Below are 21,234 nucleotides of genomic sequence, written 5' to 3'. Positions count from 1 at the left end.
CCATCCATGGACAAATATCCTGTCAGCAATTACTGTATATGCTCATGTCTGGAGGTTATCTATGCGGGCGAGCTAATGAAGCTATCTGGCATCCATGAAAGCACACCCCAAGTTGAAACATGGAAAATTCTTAAGGGGCTTGACTGGGTTAATGCTGACAAAATGTTTCCCCTGGCTGAGGAATCTAGAACACGGGGTCACAGACTCAGAATAAGGGGTCGGCCATTTAGGACTGAGTTGAGGAGAAATTTCGTCACTCAGAGGGTTGTGAATCTTTGGCATTCTCTATCCCAGAGGGCTGTGGAGGCTCAGTCGTTGAGTATATTCAAGAGGTCAATCAATTTTTGGGAATTAAGGGATATGGGGATAGTGCGGGAAGGTGGTGGAGTTGAGGTAGATCAGCCATGACCTTGTTGAATGGCAGAGTAGACTCGAAGGGCCAAATGGTGACTCCTGCTCCTATTTCTTATGTTATGAGTTTGGTAGAACAGACCCGAGGGGCTGAATGGCCGACTCCTGCTCCTATGAGTTGGTAGTCGGTAGCAGGGGGAGACCAGAAATTGTTTTTTTTTTTAAATGCGATCAGTAGAGATTTTTCTTTTTACAAGTGACAGAAAACCGGCACCTTTTTAACTAGGAATTGGTGTTGAGCATGAGGAAGGAAAATAAACTTAAAGGGAGGGGATAGAACAGCAAAATATATCTGTTCTCGCAGATGGTACCCTCTTGCGTATATGGTAAATATTAACCAGTCTGTTTGTTTTCCTCTTTCAGGTGACTACAAGGATGACCACATATTCTCCTTATACTTCATGATACCCTTTTTCTTCACCACTTTAGGACTGCTGTACCATAACTGGTATGATAACTTTTTACATTTCCGCTGTTACACCTCAGGCAGTCAACCCCAGGTATATGTGGACCTGATCCATGCAGGTATCTGCTTACCTGGAGTCGGCTACACTGAGGTGTGCATTGTAGTTTTCTTGTTTGCGTGCATTACTTAGAATGTGTCCTATCTCGACTCTAGAATTGAAATATACGGCAACCGGGCACAGTTCAAAGGGGAACGTGAAGGAGCAGGAGGGGGGGGGGTAGAAACATTTGCAAACAAAATGTGTGGAGAGAGAGAGAAACCGTGTTAACGTTTCAAGTCAGAACCTAACCTTGCATCAGAAGTTCTGAAACATTAACATTGTTTCTCTCTCCACAGATGCTGAGTATTTCCAGCATTTTCTGTTTTTATTTCAAATTTCCACCATCTGCAATACTTTGCTTTCGTTGCAAGCACAATATGCCAACTGGTAACCAACAGAGCAGCAGGATGGGGGTTGATTGTTGCAGTTCCTTATACATTGAATTTCTGACATCAAATTACGTAGAATTTATAGCACAGAAACAGGCCATTTGGTCCATGCTGGTGTTTATGCTCCACACGAGCCTCCTCCAACCCTTTCTCATCTCACCCTAACAACATAACCTTCCACTCCTTTCTCCCTCATGTACTTTTTTAGCTTCAGCTTAAAGGCAATCTATGCTAGTCGTCTCAACTATTCCCTGTGGTAACAAGTTCCACATTCTAACCACTCGCTGGCTAAAGAGAAGTTTCTCCTGAATTCTTTCTTGGCTTTGAGTGGCTATCTTATAGTTATGGCTCCTTGTTCTGGACTCTCCCCACAAATCTGACAGTGTAACAACTTACTCGTTCTCTCTTATCGGTATCTTTTATTACATAAAACTAGCTATTACAGTCCTCCAGAAGGGGGGGAATAAAGCTACTGTGGCCAACGCATAAAATTCCATTAGAATATAAATCTCCTGTGTGATAAGGAATGTAATATATAGAGCAGTGGTTTTCAAGCTTTTTGTTTAATGTGAGGATGCTCTTTCAAGTATTAATGCAATCCTGGGCACCCCCGTCTTAACTTCACAAAACGTGTCCGCTACCCAAACGACAGCCAAGCTATCTTTTCGGAAAACATCCTTTATCAGCATTATTTTACATCAAAGCCTCCCTGATAAAGTGCGACATCCCCACTGACACCTGGGAGTCCCTGGCCCAAGACCGCCCTAAGTGGAGGAAGTGCATCAGAGAGGGCGCTGAGCACCTCGAGTCAACGCCGAGAGCGCGCAGAAATCGAGCGCAGGCAGCGGGAAGAGCGTGCGGCAAACCAGTCCCACCCACCTCTTCCCTCACCGACTATCTGTCCCACCTGTGACAGAGTCTGTGGCTCTCGTGTTGGACTGTTCAGCCACCAAAGAACACACTTCAGGACTGGAAGCAAGTCTTCCTCGATTCCGAGGGACTGCCGATGATGATTTACGTCAAAGGAAACTTAATTGTGAGGTTGCTGTATGCGCACAGCACCAGAAAGTAGCAGGGTTAGGCGGCAGAGTTCTTTACTCCACTGCGATTTATACTTTCTGCTGTAAGTTTGGGGCTGTGTCGGGGTAAAGCCATTTTGATCTGTACTCCTCCATGTGCCATAGGTATCCTTCGAGGGCCTTTGTGGGCGACACTTTCTGTTACTTTGCGGGAATGACTTTCGCCGTGGTCGGGATCCTTGGCCACTTCAGTAAGACCATGATGCTGTTCTTCATCCCTCAGACGCTCAACTTCCTGTACTCTGTGCCTCAGCTCTTCCATATGGTTCCGTGCCCGAGACATCGACTACCAAGGTATGCCCACGTTTAAATGCTACGTTTAAAAAAACGAATCTGGGTGAGACGCAGAGAGGATGTTTCCTCTTGTGGGGGAATCTAGAACTAGCGGGCTTAATTTCAGAATAAGGGGTCGCCCATTTAAAATAGAAATGAGGAAGAATCTCTTCTCTGAGGGTTGTTAATCTTTGGAATTCTCTACCCCAGAGAGCTGTGGAGGCTGGGTCATTGAATATATTTAAGGTGGAGATAGACAGATTTCTGAACGATAAGAGTCAAGGGTTATGGGGAGTGTGCAGGAAAGTGGAGTTGAGGCCAAGAAAGTGGAGTGAGGCCAAGATCAGATCAGCCATGGTCTCATTGAATGGCGGAGCAGGCTCGAGGGGCCGAATGGCCGACTCCTGCTCCTATTACGTTCTTATGATTCTCTTCTCTTCCAGGCCAATGTGCTATCTCTGGTGAAGGGAGTAAATGGACAATCTGCTGCCAGACCTGGTGAACCAACAGCTAAAAGTAAAGCAAGTTGGGAGATACTTTCTGAACGAGCACTAAACAGCATTGTCAGTGTCTAACGTTAATCGAACGATATTGAAACCTGGTGGGGAGGGTGTTGAAGGGCTTCCCACTAGCTTCCTGTCCGTTTAACCATGAAACTGCCTTGGATGCTGTGTATGAAAATGTCTGCAAGTAGTCCTCACATCGCACATATAGTGTAAGTAATATGTGCCAGAAAGCCGTGCATAAATAGTAATCGAGTTTTTTTTTTTTTTCCTTCCCTGTTTCCACACCCAGACTAGATCCTAGTACTGGAAAGCTGGGCATGAGTTACTCAAAATTCAAAACGAAGGATTTGCCTAAACTTGGAGACTTAATATTAAAGGTACTCGTTTTATTTGAAACAAGTGAGTTTCCTGTGGCCTTGGACAGAACAAAATATCTTTTACATGTGTTTGTGATTAAAGTCTGAGCAAGATTACAGCACCATCTCTAGAGAAAGTAAAATAACAGCCGTTCTTGTAATACTGTTTTTTTTTATTAAAGAGGGTACAGCACCAGCCCTGGAGGAAATATAACAGCCGTTATTCATTGATTTAAGAACATAAGAATTAGGAGCAGGAGTAGACCAGACGGCTCTTTGAGCCGATTCCGCCATTCAATAGACTTTAACACCACTTTCCTGTTCAGTCTCCGTATTCCTTGATTTCCCCTAGAGTCCAAAAATCTATCAATCCCAGCCTTCAATATACTCAGCGATTCAGCATCCACAGCCCTTTGAGGTAGAGAATTCTGTAGATTCACAACCCTCTGAGTGAAGAAGTTCTTCCTCATCTCAGTCCTAAATGGCTGACACCTTATCCTGAGTCTGACCCCCTAGTTCTCAAGTCTCCAGCCAGGGGAAACAACCTCTCAGCCCCTGTCAATCCCCCTCAGAATCTAATGTGTTTCAATGAGATCACCTCTCATTCTTCTAAACCCCAGAGAGTATAGGTCCAAACCACTCCATCTCTCCCTATAGGACAACTCTCTCATCCCAGGAATCTATTTTGGGGGCGGGCAGCATTACCAACAGAAAAGATTTTAATATATTGTCGATGTTTCTATCCGGTGTGTACGAATATTCTACATTTTTCAGGCTCTCTGCTGCAGACTGCACAGCCATATTGTTAACGGGAGGTGTGCTTTTGCACGGGGAGGAGGAGGAAACTGGTTGTCAGTTTGAAGCCGAACCAATAGTGCTTTGAATGCACCATTCTGTGCTGCTGGGTTGCCTTGCATCCAATTTTCGATTGTACACCTGACTTAAGTTCCTTTGCAAATTTTTGCTTTCGAACAAAATGAATTTCCTTTATAAATGAAATCAAGCCCGTGGTCACCTCTGGTCAAATTATGTCTGTCAAATGTAGCAGCTGAGATCTGTGTTCAACAAATTAAATGCTGAAAATGAAGTGCAACAGTCTTCCACAAACTCCATCTTTACATAGTCAACAGTAACTGTGTTTGAGATGTAATGAGGTGCTTTATAAATATATGTTCTTGCTAGTTAAATCTAAACTAACTTCATTTTCCCTCTGAGTTTGAGTCCTATGGTTACAGCTTTTGTAGTTGCGTCAAACAATTGTAGCAAGTTAATTTTATCTGTACAATCTCTAAAAACATAAATAGGAGCAGGTGTAGCCGTATTCCCCTCGAGCCTGCTCTGTCGTTCAATAAGATCATGGCTGATCATCGACCTCAACTCCACTTTCCTGCCTGATCTCCATATCCCTTGATTCCCCTAGAGTCCAAAAATCTATCGATCTTAGCCTTGAATACACTCAACAATTCAGACTACTACATCGACAGAGCATCCTCTTGGATAAAGAATTCCAAAGATTCACAACCCTCTGAGTGAAGAAATTCCTCCTCATCCCAGTGTTAAATGGCAGATCTGTTATCCTGAGACACTGGCCCCTAGTTCTAGACACTCCAGCCAGGGGGAAACAACCTCTCCGCATCTACTCTTATCAGTCCCTTTCAGAATCTTGTATGTTTCAATGAGATCACCTCATTCTTCTAAACTCCAGAAAGTACCCATTATACTCAATTTCTCCTCATAAGACAGCCCTCATCCCAGGCATCAATGTAGTGAACCTCTATCTACCTATTGTCACCAGGTTTCTCTCTGTCGGAGATGCTTTTATCCTATAATTTAGACCGAGAGCTGTAAACCTCCTTTTTGATTTGAATTTGTTTAATTCAACAAAAAAAAATCTAATTCACAAATACTCACCTGTGACAGGACTGCGTGCACTAAAGTGATTTTGTTGTAAATTGTCCACGTTTTAAAATAAGCAGCAAATGAAGAAATAAAAATCTACTCCAAAAATGAGTGCAAGTTTATGCCCTGTCTGGGGGTGGCCAAATCCGCCCACGGCATCTTTCTCACTGGTGGCACAAATCAATCCGTCGTACTCTGCGCCTCAATCACAGAGACCAGATCATCAGCCCAAGGTGACGTGGAGGGGAATCCTTATTTGGAATAAGTTGGGAAAGGATGAAAGCTGTTGACTTTGGGCATAATACCTAACGCTGTTTCTTGTAGGTGGCTGACAAGTTGTGGCTGGTGGAGGTGAACCGTGGGATTGGAGAAAGCAACGAATACACAGAGTGCAACAACCTCACTCTGATTAACTTTGTAATAAAGCTGATAGGCCCAACACACGAGAGGACCCTGACCATTATACTTCTGCTCATCCAGGTGAGACCTGCTTTTTAAAAATTTGTTCCTGGAATGTGGGCGTCGCTGGCAAGGCCGGCATTTATTGCCCATCCCTAATTGCCCCTTGAGAAGGTGGTGGTGAGCCGCCGCCTTGAACCGCTGCAGTCCGTGTGGTGAAGGTGCTCCCCCAGTGCTGTTACGGAGGGGGTTCCATTTTGACCCAGCGACGATGAAGGAACGGCGCTATATTTCTAAGTCAGGATGTTGTGTGACTTGGTGTTCCCATGCCCCTGTTGCCCTTGTCCTAGGCGGTAGAGGTCGCGGGTTTTGGAGGAAGCCTTGGCGAGTTGCTGCAGTGCATCCTGTAGATGGTACACACTGCAGCCACGGTGCGCCGATGGTGGAGGGAGCGAGTGTTGAAGGTGGTGGATGGGCTGCAGGCAGCAAAAACTTTGCATCCAGCTACATCTAGACACTCAATAAATGCACCGATAGAGCAGATGAAAGATAGTGTAATGCATACCAAGTTGCTTTAGACTACAGTAAATGGTTCTTACAATTTCACTATTTTCTTGAGTTAAATTATTTTTGAATAGCTAGAGGTCGCTGTGTCTGCTTCAACAAATGTAAATATTATGCCATGAGATTCCTATTCACCATGGCCACTGTTTAAGTGGAACAGGGGTTCCATTTGCGTAATTGGCTTTAGAACAGGGGGATGGAAATCTGCCTGTTCCAGAATCAGTAATGCTCGGTGATGCTGTCCCGTTGAGCAGCTGGCCATGTGGTGTGACTGCTGGTAGGTTTTTTTGCCTCCAGTGTCAGGATTGGGTATAGCATGGGCTGAGCTAATCTTTCCCGTACTGCTTTTCCTCGTGTGCCCCAACCTCGAGCCTCCTCTCCACCATGCGAATTGTTCCATTTCTTACACCGGCTTAATCTTGTAGTGTTTTTGAACAGGCTTCCCATGGACAGTCGTCGTCGTCGTCGTCGTCATCATCATCATCGGCAGTCCCTCAAGTCAAGGATGACTTGCTTCCACGCCAAAAAGTTCATACGTGTTTCAATGAAGGATCTAATATTCCAGGTCCCGAACTAAATCTTGAAGGGTGGAAAATGCCTGTGCGTGGATTTTTTTTAACATGGGCTGGCCGTTGCACACCAGCCACCACACGGGCTTGACAGAGCTAGGTCTTGGTCCAGTTGCACGGGTTAACCAAGACAACTGGATTACAGTCTCTCTGTCACAGGTTGGACAGACAGTGGTTGAAGGAAAGGGTGGGTGGGGAGTCTGGTTTGCCGCACGCTCCTCCCGCTGCCTGCGCTTGTTTTCTGCATGCTCTCAGCGACGAGACTCGGTGCTCAGCGCCCTCATGGATGCACTTCAAATCGCTGGAGAAATACCACCAACAATGTCTCTGCAAGATCCTGCAAATCCCCTGGGAGGACAGACGCACTATGAACAGTAATGTTCCATTGAAACGGTGCCCCCTGATTCCAAATGGGATTTTATGTAACATGTTTGTAGCCACTGGAGAGAAGACTTTTGTGTCCTGACTTGGGGCTGAATCCAACGGTCAGGAAGTAGAAGGATAGCATGCCCACTGTGACAGTCTGTGCTAATGCAAAATTAGATGGATTTTGTATTTGATCAGATCTGCAAGGAATTGGACAGTATAGAAAGAAAGACTTGGACTTTTATCGCGCCTTTTACGACCACCGGTTGTCTCAAAGCGCTTTACAGCCAATGAAGTACTTTTGTGGAGAAGTCACTGTTGTAATGTGGTAAATGTGGCAGCCAATTTGCGCACAGCAATGTGATAATGACCAGATAACCTGTTTTTGTTATGTTGATTCAGGGATAAATATTGGCCAGGACACCGGGGATAACTCCCCTGCTATTCTTTGAAAATTACTGCCATGGGATCTTTTACTTCCACCCGAGAGAGCAGACGGGGCCTCGGTTTAACGTCTCATCCAAAAGACAGCACCTCCGACAGTGCAGCACTCCCTCAGCACTGCACTTTTGCGTGCGGCAAACCTGTCCCACCCACCCTTCCCCCTCAACGACTGTCTGTCCCGCCTGTTGACACCGACTGTGGTTCTTTCATTGTACTGTTCAGCTGCCTAAGGACTCATTTTAAGAGTGGAAGCAAGTCTTCCTCGATTCCGAGGGACTGTCGATGATGATGGAGTGTCAGCCTAGATTTTTGGGGGCTCGAGTCTCGGGACTCGATTTAAATTAAGAGATCATGTAGGACAGGAATTAAATCAATCTGACTGTTTTGTTTCTAACCTTCTATTTGCCTTCCTCGCCCACAGATCACTGGAAGTATGTTTGCTTTCATGGTTCGCTACCACCTGGTCCGCTGGTTTTACGATGTCTGATTCTCATTCACAAATACTCGAGGCACAGTGTGGGTATTCCTGTGGTGGGGTGTGGAGTTACTTTTCTCATTCCCGCCGCCCCACCTCCCACCCTTCTAGCTCGCAGTACACTGGAATGTCATTTGCTGCCCTGGATGCTTTTTTTTAAAAACATCTGTTGTTTCTGCACTTCTTTGTTAAATAATATTACTGAAGATTAAATTTGTAGCTTTTTGGCTTAATTTCATTTTGAAATTCCAGGAATCAAATGATGGAATAGGGAATGTACAAACAAACATCTTGCTTTAAGAAATCGCTTGATGTAATATGACTATTTCCTCCTGTTTGTGTGGGGACAATTTAAATTCTGTGTACTCCCTGAACCGTGTACTTCATTGTGTTGCACACTTCATTGCCGTATAACCCTGTAGAACTTGGTGCAATATTTAAGGACATTGACTTAAGGTTTGTACTTATTGTAAAACAGAGAACCTTATCTTCATTTCAAGACTATTTGTCACCTTCAAATGTCTTCCGTTCTAGAGATGCTGAACTCTTAATATGCAGTGCGGCAGTGTGAGATCACTCAAGCCCCTGTCCCGTTCCCTTTTGTGTAGACACAGAAGCTTGGCATCTCCATCTCATTTCATCCGTAAAATCTCCTTTCCAATTCTGCGAAATGTGTTGGGATTCAAATAACGAACGGCATCTGTAATTGTTCACGTACTGGATCTTTAGTGGAACAAAGATTTTGAGAGCTTGGCAGAGCAATCATTACTCTGTCTCAGAGGCAGACAGTACGCTGGCAGCAAGCAAGTTGATGTTCCTGAGCCTCCTCCCAATGAGCCTGCAGCTTGAACCTTTGAATAAGGTGTAATAGCGTGACAGTGTTAAAACGGCTTGCTTACCACTAACTCTACATGTGATCTCAAAAGGCAAGCATGCTGACTTGTGCAATAGGGAGCATGCATTTTAAAGCTAGAAATAAAATATAGACTCCAAACTGTGCTGCGAGTTGGAGGGGGAAGCTGAAAGTGTGATCTGGTTAGATCACATGTTCCCCAGTGGCCATCGTCCTAGCTTTCCCAGAAGCTGTGAAGTTAGTGATGAACGTGGTAGAGTGTTTACAACTTGCAGGACGTGGTTGAGGCCAAACGTAATGGTCTGCCAAGAATGTTCACTTAATCACCGCTCTGGATTAAATGTACAACTGCAGCCAAAGGGCACCGATAAAGCAGCGCCGACAAAATGCTTTGTACCTTTTTTTTAAAGAAAAGCAAACGATGGGGCTTTCCCAACCAGCCACATGCTATTAACAAGCGGTACCCTGGCAGGCTGCTGCCATGCTCACAAATCCAAAGAAATATCATGTCACTTAAGAGCAAAATACTGCGGATGCTGGAAATCTGGAATAACTACAGAAAATGGCGGAAACACTCCGCAGGTCAGGCAGCATCTGGGGAGAGAGAATCAGAGTTAACGTTTCAGGTTGCTCGCTACACATGCTGCCTGACTCGCTGAGCGGTTTTTATTACTGTCACTTGTTGATTTTTTTTTTTAAAAGAAAGTGCTGTAGATGGAGACTGAGAGCGCGACAAGAGCATAAAGCCCAAAGAAATTCCGCTGTGAAATGTTACTGGCATGCTTCGAAAGATGTAATTTATTTCTAACACTTTGGAATTCAAATCAAGACTCAAGCAACTGATTGACGCAATGTAATATTTTTGCGCGTTTTCAATCTTGGTAGCAATTTGCTTTCCTCAGTTACACTAATAACTTAACGTGGCAGCGTTTATTTGATCTAATAATTGGACGAGAAGCAGAAATCCTGTTTTGGATATTTTGAGTCGGAAGAGGGAGACTCCGCTTTGAAGATAAGCTGTTGCAGGCTGTGCACGTGGTCACTGAAATGAATCTATTGTTCAGAAGTTCTTCGTGTGAAGAGTTGACACTTTGTTAAATTGCTGTTGCCCTGGGTGCGACCTCGATTGTATGCTTGGTAACTGGAAAGATTAATGAATGAATAATTGAATAAAGCGAAGTGCAAGATCATACTGCTTTTTTTAAATAAATGAATATACATGTGTATAATTGAGACTGAGATTATATTCTGGAATTTGAGTTGATATAAATGAAAACGGTTTGATAATTGACTTGAGCTTCTAAATAAAATCTTTATAACGAATATAACAAGTGCACTGGTTATATATCATAAACCAGTGCATATATCATAAGCATGCAAAATGGGACCTTTTTATATTGCTATATGCAGTGAGACATTATTGAGTATGCGCTTTGTTCCTGTTCAAAAAGAAAAAGACTTGCCTTTATAAAGCGTCTTTAATGACCGCAGTTGATCCCAAAGCCTTTTACAGCCAATTAAGTACTGTTGTAATGTAGAAAACACTGTAGCCAATTTGCACACAGTAAGGTCCCACAAACAGCAATGTGATAGCCATAATCTGTTTCAGTGATCTTGGTTGAGGGAGAAATATTAGTCAGGACACCAGCGGGGAACTCCCCAGCTCTTCTAAATAGTGCATCGTTATCATCCACCTGAGAGGGCAGACATCTCTGGCAGTGCAGCACTCCCTCAGTACCACACTGAAATATCAGCTTAGATTTTGTGTTGGAGTGAGACTTGAAGCCTCAAAATTCTGTCTCAAGCAAGAGTGCTACCAACTGCCCCAGCTGACACTTGGTGCAATTTTTTCAAAGAGTGTGGTGCCACACTAAGTGGCAGATTTCCAGCCTCTACAATCTTGGGCTAAAGTTTTCCAGGTTTCTGAATGAATGCCACATTCTTTCAAACCTTCAGGTTATCCTCGAAACATTTCTTCTGGCCATTTAGTGTATTTTGTTTTACTTGACATCAGCTGGTTGTAGAACACGACTTTGAAAAGTAATTTGTCTTGTGTGAAATTGCCCAGCAAGTTGAAGCTGTGCCTGTATAACCATGACTTGTATGCTAATCTTGTGTACGAGATGCATCTTAAAGGCTATTTGGCAGCCTTGCAACTATAAAGTGATCTGTACCGTAAAATGATTTGGAAAAATGTGAACTCTTTGGGGCTGCATGGCACCTATAAGTAAATTTGGTCAATTCGTTTAATACCGACAGCTGTCCAGTTCTGCCTTGGAATTTTCTATTTTCATCCATCTATCTGTGTCCAGCTGAACATAGTTGCCAGGTCATGCTTTAAAATAATCCGTTTTGCAACAAAGCATAGTGTTGCATCGAACACCGAATACAAACAGTACATGGGTGTAATCTCATTCAGATCGCATTGCGAGAGTAGTTTATGTCAGTCATTTGAACCAGAAGATGAGATTACAGCCTTCAAAGCACATTATCTAAATATACAACAATACTATTTCCAGTCATCCATTGCAAATAAAATTCCAGTAACATTATAGTCGTTACAGCACTGGTTCACTGCGTCTGTGAATGGATTGTGCTGGATGTTCATACTGGTCATGACACCTGCTGGCAGAAAAATAAATTACCTTCTATAAAGGATCAACAGCCAAATCTCAAGGAACACGAGAATGGTCACGATGAAAAGAATCTAATTTCAGGGTTCAGATGGCAATGAACTGCTTGAACTTCATTCTAGGTAGTTATGTTACTGAGCTCCGGACTAATAATCAGGAGAACACGGGGAGGTGAAATTGCATCTGGTTGCACCCTTCCAAGTGGATAATGTGGCATAGAGTTCCAATTTTGGGGGCCAATCTCTCGCACCCGAATAGTGTCAGAAACACATCGAGCACCATATTGGTTTGGTACTTAAGTACTTTTTGGAGTGAAGACACTTGTAATGTCGGAAATGCAGCAGCCAATTTGTGCACAAGCAAGCTCCTACAAACAGCAATGTAATAATGACCAGATAATCTTTTTTGTCATTAATAAATCTAATAGGGAAATCAGAAGAAAGATTTTTACCCTGACAGTGGTTAAAATTTGTAACTCATTACCACAGGAAGTGGTTGAGGCGAATAGTATACATGCATTTAAGGGGAACAACAAAAACAACAACAACTTGTATTTATATAGTGCCTTTAATGTAGTAAAACATTCCAAGGTGTTTCACAGGAGTATTATAAAGACAAAAAATTTGGCACCAAGCCACATAAGGGGAAATTAGGGCAGATGGTCAAAGAGGTAGATTTTAAGGAGCATCTTAAAGGAGGAATGAGGGGAAGAGAGGTGGACAGGTTTAGGCAGGGAATTCTAGAGCTTTGACAACAGAAGGTACGGCCACCAATGGTTGAGCAATTATAATCAGGGATGCTCAAGAGAGCAGAATTAGAGGAGCACAGATAACCTTGGTGGGGGGGTTTTGGGGCTGAAGGAGGTTACAGAGATAGGGAGGGATTGGAAAACAAGGATGAAAATTTTGAAATTGAGGCATTGCTTATCCAGAAGCCAATGTAGGTCAGCGAGCACAGAGGTGATGGGTGAACAGGACTTGGTGCAAATTAAGACACGGGCAGCCGAGTTTTGGATGACCTCAAGTTTACGTAGGGTAGAACGTAGAAGACCAGCCAGAAGTGCATTGGAATAGTCAAGTCTGGAGGTAACAAAGGCATGAATGAGGGTTTCAGCAGCGGATGAGCTTAGGCAGAGGCAGAGACTGGCGAAGTTAGGGAGTTGGAAATAGGCGATCTTAGTTACGCCTCGGATCTGTGGTCAGAAGCTCAGAAGGGGAAGCTAGATATGAAATTCTTAAGGGGCTTGACAGGGCTAATGCTGAGAAAATGTTGCCCCTGGCTGGCAAGTACAGAACCAGGGGTCACAGACTCAGAATAAGGGGTCGGCCATTTAAGACTGAGATGAGGAGAAATTTCTTCACAGAGGGTGGTGAATCTTTGGAATTCTCTGGCCCAGAGGGCTGTGGAGGCTCAGTCGTTGAGTATATTTAAGACAGAAGTTGATAAATTTGGGGGGGGGGGGGGGGAATTAAGGGATATGGGGAAAATGGTGTTCAGGTAGAAGATCAGCCATGATCTAATAGGAGCAGGGAGGACTTACTGCAGTTGTATAGGGTCTTGGTGAGGCCTCGCCTAGAATATTGTATTCAGTTTTGGTCTCCTAATCTGAGGAAGGACATTCTTGCTATTGAGGGAGTGCAGCGAAGGTTCACCAGACTGATTCCCGGGATGGCAGGACTGACATATGAGGAGAGACTGGATCGACTAGGCTTATATTCACTGGAGTTTAGAAGAATGAGAGGGGATCTCATAGAAGCATATAAAATTCTGACGGGATTGGACAGGTTAGATGCAGAGAGAATGTTCCCGATGTTGGGGAAGTCCAGAACCAGGGGTCACAGTCTAAGGGTAAGGAGTAAGCCATTTAGGACCGAGATGAGGAGAAACTTCTTCACCCAGAGAGTTGTTAACCTGTGGAATTCTCTACCACAGAAGTTGTTGATGCCAGTTTGTTGGATATATTCAAGAGGGAGTTAGATGTGGCCCTTACGGCTAAAGGGATCAAGGGGTATGGAGAGAAAGCAGGAAAGGGGTACTGAGGGAATGATCAGCCATGATCTTATTGAATGGTGGTGCAGGCTCGAAGGGCCGAATGGCCGCACTCCTGCACCTATTTCTTATGTTTTTATAAACACAGGCGAGAGACAGGAATTTAAAGGTATGTTTGTGGGTGGGAGGCTGGTGTGGTGTGGAGCAGAGCCTCAGCATGGAGCCGGGCCGAGAAGCGGAACCTTTGTTCGGCGGCTGCAATTTTATGGGATCCAGCCGGACACGGCATTGGCCGGAAGCGCACTTCAGCCAATCAGCGCCGGGAAACGGTCTTGTCACTTGCTGATTGGCCAGTTTGTCCAGGCCGCCTCTTTCCGACTGGACAAGGGCGATGTCAATCACACCAATCAGCTTCACGCCGCCCAGCGAAGGTGAGCTAAAGGGCTCCGGAGGCAGCGACTCAGTAATTGTTGTTTGGTCAAAATTATAACAATCGGTTTAACATTTATATATATAAAAAAATAATATCAATACCGTGAGGGGCTGAGGGAGGGAGGGAAGGGGAGTGAGGGGCTGAGTGAGTGAGGGAGAGGGAGTGAGGGGCTGAGGGAGGTGGAGTGAGGAGCTGGAGGAGTGAGGGGCTGAGGGAGGGAGAGTGAGGGGCTGAGTGAGGAGCTGGAGGAGTGAGGGGCTGAGGGAGGGAGAATGAGGAGCTGAGTGAGGAGCTGGAGGAGTGAGGGGCTGAGGGAGGGAGAGTGAGGGGCTGAGTGAGGAGCTGGAGGAGTGAGGGGCTGAGGGAGGGAGAGTGAGGAGCTGGAGGAGTGAGGGGCTGAGGGAGGGAGAGTGAGGAGCTGGAGGAGTGAGGGGCTGAGGGAGGGAGAGTGAGGAGCTGGAGGAGTGAGGGGCTGAGGGAGGGAGAGTGAGGAGCTGGAGGAGTGAGGGGCTGAGGGAGGGAGAGTGAGGAGCTGGAGGAGTGAGGGGCTGAGGGAGGGAGAGTGAGGAGCTGGAGGGGCTGAGGGAGGGAGAGTGAGGAGCTGGAGGAGTGAGGGGCTGGAGGGCGGGAGTGAGGGGCTGAGGGGAGTGAGGGAGGAAGGCGCTGGGGAGGGAGAGTGAGGGGAGTGAGGGGCTGAGGGAAGGGGAGTGAGGGGCTGATGGAGGGGGAGTGAGGGAGGAAGGTGCTGGGGGAGGGGGAGTGAGGGGCTGAGGGAGGGGGAGGGGGAGTGAGGGGCTGAGAGAGGGGGAGGGGAATGAGGGCTGAGGAAGGGGGAGTGAGGGGCTGAAGGAGGGTGAGTGAGGGCAGTCAAGGGGGCTGAGGGAGTGAGAGTGGGGGCTGAGGGTGAGTAGGGGCTGAGGGTGAATAGGGACTGGGGCAGGCAAGGGGTGCTTTTGCTAGGGCCCGGTAAGGCTCATTTATTGTATTGGTCGATGGCAATTGCCATCACCAGTTTAGAGGTAAGCATATGCCCCCTTCTTAGCCATTAAAAACTGTGAATTAAACCAAAAATTAAAAGGAAGCTTAATAAATTAATTCAGAATCCTATTTTCAAAGGGTGATTAAGCACACCAGGCCCACTGGTCACGGAAAGCCTCAAGCATGCCAATGGGCACCGTGTGCGCATCCTTATTGTACTGGTAGATGGCAATTGCCATCACCAGTTTAGAATTAAGCATGTGGCTCCTCCTTAGAGGTGCACAACGAATAAAGATTGTAACGTAAATAAAATTAAAAGAAAACTTAAATTAAATTTGAATTCTATTCCCCGCGGTGTTGGTGAACTCCAGTCCCTCCGGTGCCCACCGGTCGCAAAAGGCCTGAAACATGACACCCAGGGATAGCCATGGAAGAGAGGCAGGCAGTTGGGACGATCTACTCCCTCGACCCCCCGCCCCCACTGCTCGGACCTGTTGGCCACCTTGGCCAGGCCCAGGAGCTGTCCCGTTCGGGTATCTTTCGGCCCACCCACTCCCCCCTTGCTCCGCCCCGCACTTGGTGACCAAAGATCAGGAGCAGACCCTTCAAATAGTGGAAAAGAGTCTGCAACCTCTCGCGTGTATACGTGCAATATGGACTTCTCCAGGCCGCGAAAAATGCAGGTGGCCTGGGAGTCTGTGAACCGACTTAAAAACTTATTGCATGGGTATGCCCTGTCTTAAACTTGTGTTTAAATGCAACTTTTCCCACACTGGGGAATTAATTATTTTCCTTTCCAACCTCTTCCCCTTTTCACCTGTTCAAGCTACCACTAAGATGCTTAATTGTGATCACAAGGTCCCATCGTTGAATCCAAAGCTGCACTTGACCCAAATTCTGAGGCTTTTCCATCTTCCGCTCAAGTCCCAGTCCAGGCAGGTTGCAGCTTCAGAGTGGGATTGTTGCTTGGGTTACCAGCTTTGCTTTGTTGTTGTTGGAATTCTTTGAAAATTGTAATAGTTCCACTGATTGGAAAATTTGCTTCTATTTTTTAAAAATCCAATCTTTGGTGTCTATCGTTTTAGAAGTGTCCAGACATCACCTTCAGTGTGTTGTTAGTCTGATGGGAAATGGATATATGGCAGTTTAGATTTCAGATAGATTTAAATGTAAAAGTTTTATTATTGGAGAGTGGGAGGGAGAGGGGGTACACTGCACCTTTATTGATTCCAAACATTGTACTGTAAAACGGATGTAAATACTTATCAATTATCGAAGCTTGTTATAATATAGGTCACTCACATTTTAAAATGGGACCTAAAATGTATTCTTGGGAGTCTTTGTGGAAAGGCTGCAGCCTGTCTTTCTGTTTAAATACTGTTACAGGCCAGGATTGATGTTTGTGTCTCCAGTGATTTTATTTTTCTAAAAAAAAATCTGCATCTAATGTTTAAATGGACTGAAATAATTTAAACGTTTTCAGTTAATGTGGTTGTAAATTATATTTTGACAAATAGAGATAGCAGAGTTTTAGTAGATCCACTTTGCTAAACTTATCTGGGAATTTTCTGTCTGGGTGATTAAAGGCCGTTATCTTCAATGAATCAAATATTCAAAATGGCAGTACATAACGCAATCAAACCATAAACAGCACTCTTAAGCAAAGATATTATGAAGCAACTTCATAAAACACTGCTTTGGCCTCAACTGGAGTATTGTGTCCAGTTCTGAACACCGCACTTTAGGAAGAATGTGAATGTCTTGGAGAGGGTGCAGAAAAGATTTACGAGAATGGTTCCAGGGATGAGGGACTTCAGTTACGTGGATAGACTGGAGAAGCTGGGGTTGTTCTCCTTGGAGCAGGGAAGGTTGAGAGGAGATTTGATAGAGGTGTTCAAAATCATGAGGGGTCTGGCCAGAGTAGATAGAGAGAAAGTGTTCCCATTGGTGGAAGGGACGAGAACCAGAGGACACAGATTTAAAGTGATTGGCAGAAGAACCAAAGGTGATACGAGGAAAAATCTTTTTACACAGCGAGTGGTTAGGATCTAGAATTCACGGCCTGAAAGAGCGGTGGTGGCAGATTCAATCGTGGCTTTCAAAAGGGAGTTGGATAAGTATCTGAAAGGGGCAACAAGTTGCAGGGTGATGGGGAAAGGGCGGGGGAGTGGGACTGGCTGAAGTGCTCTTGCAGAGAGCCGGCACGGGCTTGACGGGCCGAATGGCCTCCTGTGCCATAATCATTCTATAATTGTCCTGTTATATTCTCAGGAACTGATCGAACCTCCACAACTTTCGTTGCAATCTGGACAGCCTTGGCAGACCTTGTGAGGAGCAACCTCCAAAGCAAACCAGCCACTTTCTGAAATTCCACACGTGACTAGTGATGGGCAACAAAGGCAGAACTAAAATGGAACCATGCATGCCGATATATTGAGCATCTGCATGCCTCAGAAGATGCGAGCTCTCAACTCCTCAAATACGTGAGGGCAACTGGAAGTAGGATGTGATTTGAGTGGAGCGAAATGGCAAAACGGAAGACAGGGTAAATGATCCTTCACATAATGTCTGGTCCCCTTAATAAAACATCCACGTAAAACGAGTAGCTAACAGCACTAGAAAGATAAAGGATAGTGGAACATGACTGAACTCATTGCAAAACCCCCTCGACTGCAAAACCAAGAGTTGTGTAATAACAAGGATCTTTTGCTTACCACAGCCACAAAAGAAAAATCTACAGCGAACTAGTTTTTCCAAAGGGTATTAAGCACAGAAGAACCAATTATACTAGCAAAACTTAGGCCACAAACAGCTATTTTGAATTAGATACAGACCTCCTGTTGGGACATGTATTTTTCCAATGTTGTCACCAGTCTAGCATTGCATATTGACGTTACGCTATAGGACAAATCGCACTAATGCCAACATGTTCCTGTGTATGTCTGAGGGAGCGCAACACTGTCGGAGGTGCTGTCTTTCAGACATATCGTTAAACCGAGACTCAGTCTGCTCTCTCAGGGTGGACATAAAAGATACCATGGCACTATTTCGAAGAGGAGCAGGGGAATTATCCCCGGTGTTATGGCCAATATTTATCCCTCAATCAACATAACAAAAAAACAGATTATCTGGTCATTATCACATTGCTGTGTGTGGGAGCTTGCTATGCGCAAATTGGCTGCCGTGTTTCCCACATTACACCAGTGACTATACTCCAAAAGTGCTTCATTGGCTGTAAAGCGTTTTGAGAAGTCCTGTGGTCGTGAAAGGCGCTGTATAAATCCAAGTCTTTTTGTAAGGCAATTTGTTGTCTCAGATTACCCCGCTGCACCAAGGAAAGACCTGTAACCAACATTCCCGCTAAGCTGCGTGGCCGTGCAGCGGTCTGGAGGTCCTGTGCAAGCCGCTCAGCGGCTTTTGAATGGAAGGCACCATGCATGTGCGAACTTTGAATGAGCTGCTCAGCCAGTTAAAGGGACCTTGCCCAAACAAAAAAAAATTACAGGGAAAATTGGTTACAGACAATGTTACCTGGAATTTTATTTTTTGTTTTTGCACAGTCCCTTTAGATTTTTTGCACGGTATCTACCAGTGGCAGCAGCTGGTGAGCGTCCCGTGCAGGACCTCCCGATGGGGGCACAGCTGCGTGCCTGTGCACCTTGGGGGGGGGGGGGGGACAACATTGTAACCATCAGTATTTCACCATAGTGCTGTATAGCCCAAAGCACCATCTAGACGCAGACCACGTTTAGAGACACACAATATCGAATTGTGCTGCTGGGTTATTCAAGTGGACGTATTGGGCAAAGTTCAGCCTCGACATTAGGTCCGACTGCAATCCTCGTGGCTACATTGTATAACTCGCACTTTGATTACAATTTAGCACAACAATTATTCATCTGAGGATTTTTAAGTAGCGAGTATTATAGGTTATTTGATCCCTCCTTTGAATTTTACTAAAAGTTATTTAAGTACAAATGAGATTTCCTGTTTGTACTCAAGGTAATATTCCATTAGAGACTTGAGCACAAAATCTAGGCTGACACTCCAGTGCAGTGCAAAGGGCCCCATCTGCTCTCAGGTGGATGTAAAAGATCCCATGGCACTATTTCGAAGCAGAGCAGGGAGTTATTCCCGGCGTCCTGGGCTAATATTTATCCCTCAACCGACATTACTAAAACAGATTATCTGGTCATTATCATATTGTTGTTTGTAGAAGCTTGCTGTGTGCAAATTGGTTGCTGCGTTTCCCACATTACAACAGTGACTACATTTCAAAAAGTACTTCATTGGCTGTAAAGCGCTTTGGGACGTTCTGAGGTCCTGAAAGGCGCTATATAAATGCAAGTCTTTCTTTTCTTTAAAATTTTCAGCAGGAGGAATTTAATTCCCTTTTTCTTTGGGTGTCATGGCCAGCTACACTTTCCTGCTGGGAGTGAGTGCTGTGTGACTTTTGTATCCAAAGAAACAAAGGGTAAATTTTTCCCTTTCACAATAGATGATCAGATATTAGTGTTTCAAAAGGAATGAAATAGAAATCTTCGGGGTTGCCTATTCCAAAGGTAATGTTGTTACTAGGATTAAGTAAAGCCCAAAGAGGCATTTTAACCCAGTTGTGCTGCAGGTGATAGAATCATAGAAATTTATGGCACAGAAGGAGGCCATTCAGCCCATCGTGTCTGTGCCGGACGGCAAAGAGCTACCCAGCCTAATCCCATCTTCCAGCTCTTGGTCCGTAGCCTTGGACATTACGGCACTTCAAGTGCGCATCCAAGTACTTTTTAAATGCGATGAGGGCTTCTGCCTCGACCACCTTTTCAGGCAGTGAGTTCCACTGGGTTTTCCATGAAGTGCAATGGTGGCCATGTGAAAATTTCATACTGTGCCCACTTGAAAACATTCAGGATTACAACTGGTTTGTATATTTTATCCTTCCAAAGGTTGGGTTTTATTTGGAGAGTAGATGAGTTGCCTACAAAAATAATTCTTAAGCTGTAAATTGCTTTGGCATGTTCTCAGGACATGAAAGGTGCTTTATAAGTGCGAGTTCTTTTGACATTATATAACAGAGTGAATCATCATCATCAGGCAGTCCCTTGGAGTTGCGGATGACTTGCTTCCACTCTCAAAGTGAGTTCTCAAGTGACTGAGGAGTCCAATACGGGAATTACAGTCTCTGTCACAGAGGTGGGCAGACAGTGGTTGAAGGAAAGGGTGGGTGGGGAGTCTGGGTTGATGCACGCTCCTTCCTCTGTCGACGCTCGGTTTCTGCATGCTCTCGGCGACGAGACTCGAGGTGCTCAGTGCCCTCCTAAATACTCTCTCTCCATTTTGGCCGGTCATGGGCCAGGGATTCCCAGGTGTCGGTGGGGATGTTGCACTTTATCAAGGAGGCTTTGAGGGTGTCCTTGAAGCATTTCCTCTGCCCACCTGGGGCTTGCTTGCTGTGTCGAAGCTCCACGTAGAGCGCTTGCTTTGGGAGTCTCAGGTCGGGCATGTGGACGATGTGGCCCGCCCAACGGAGCTGGTCAGTGCTTCGATGCTGGGGATGTTGGCCTGAGCGAGAACACTGACTTTGGTATGTCTATTCTGCCAATGGATTTTCAGGATGTTGCAGAGGCAGCGCTGGTGGTACTTCTCCAGCGTTTTGAGGTCTCTGAGCCACATAGGAGTGCGGATATCACTACTGCCCTGTAGATCATGAGCTTGGTATCGGACTTGAGGTCCTGGTCTTCAAAAACACACTCTTCTTCAGGCGACCGAAGGCTGCGCTGGTGCACTGAAGGTGGTATTGGACCTCGTCATTAACGTCTGCTCTTGCTGACAGTAGGCTCCCGAAGTATGGTAAATGGTCCACGTTGTCCAAGGCCTTGTCGTGGATTTTGATAGTCGGGGGGCAGTGCTATGTGGCGGGGTCAGGTTGGTAGAGGACTTTTGTCTTACGGATGTTTAGCGTCAGGCCCATACTCTTGTACACCTCGGTGAAGGTATGAACGATGGCTTGGAGTTTGGCCTCGGTGAAGGTATGAACGATGGCTTGGAGTTTGGCCTCGGTGAAGGTATGAACGATGGCTTGGAGTTTGGCCTCCGAGTGCGCAGACGCAAGCGTCAT

The 21,234-nt window shown here is 45.4% G+C and overlaps 2 protein-coding genes across 2 annotated transcripts in view; both read left to right on the top strand.

Annotated features, from left to right (window-relative positions):
* dpagt1 (dolichyl-phosphate (UDP-N-acetylglucosamine) N-acetylglucosaminephosphotransferase 1 (GlcNAc-1-P transferase)) overlaps positions 1-10,318 on the top strand; it is a 35,337-nt gene extending 25,019 nt beyond the window's left edge. Inside the window, exons 6-10 of the mRNA XM_070872666.1 lie at positions 775-859; positions 2,491-2,679; positions 3,454-3,541; positions 5,744-5,899; positions 8,183-10,318. Coding sequence (XP_070728767.1) covers positions 775-859; positions 2,491-2,679; positions 3,454-3,541; positions 5,744-5,899; positions 8,183-8,248 — 584 coding nt within the window. The 3' untranslated portion in view covers positions 8,249-10,318. The remainder of the gene's footprint in view (positions 1-774; positions 860-2,490; positions 2,680-3,453; positions 3,542-5,743; positions 5,900-8,182) is intronic.
* Positions 10,319-14,098: 3,780 nt separating this feature from the next.
* The window catches only part of hinfp (histone H4 transcription factor), a 44,400-nt gene continuing 37,264 nt past the window's right edge, over positions 14,099-21,234 (top strand). The window contains exons 1-2 of the mRNA XM_070872667.1: positions 14,099-14,142; positions 17,394-17,667. Coding sequence (XP_070728768.1) covers positions 17,648-17,667 — 20 coding nt within the window. The 5' untranslated portion in view covers positions 14,099-14,142; positions 17,394-17,647. The remainder of the gene's footprint in view (positions 14,143-17,393; positions 17,668-21,234) is intronic.

The sequence above is a fragment of the Pristiophorus japonicus genome, unplaced genomic scaffold (genome assembly GCF_044704955.1).
Source record: "Pristiophorus japonicus isolate sPriJap1 unplaced genomic scaffold, sPriJap1.hap1 HAP1_SCAFFOLD_348, whole genome shotgun sequence".
NCBI lineage: Eukaryota > Metazoa > Chordata > Chondrichthyes > Pristiophoridae > Pristiophorus > Pristiophorus japonicus.
The sequence above is the reverse complement of the archived record's forward strand: the minus strand, read 5'-3'. Positions and strand labels throughout refer to the sequence as shown.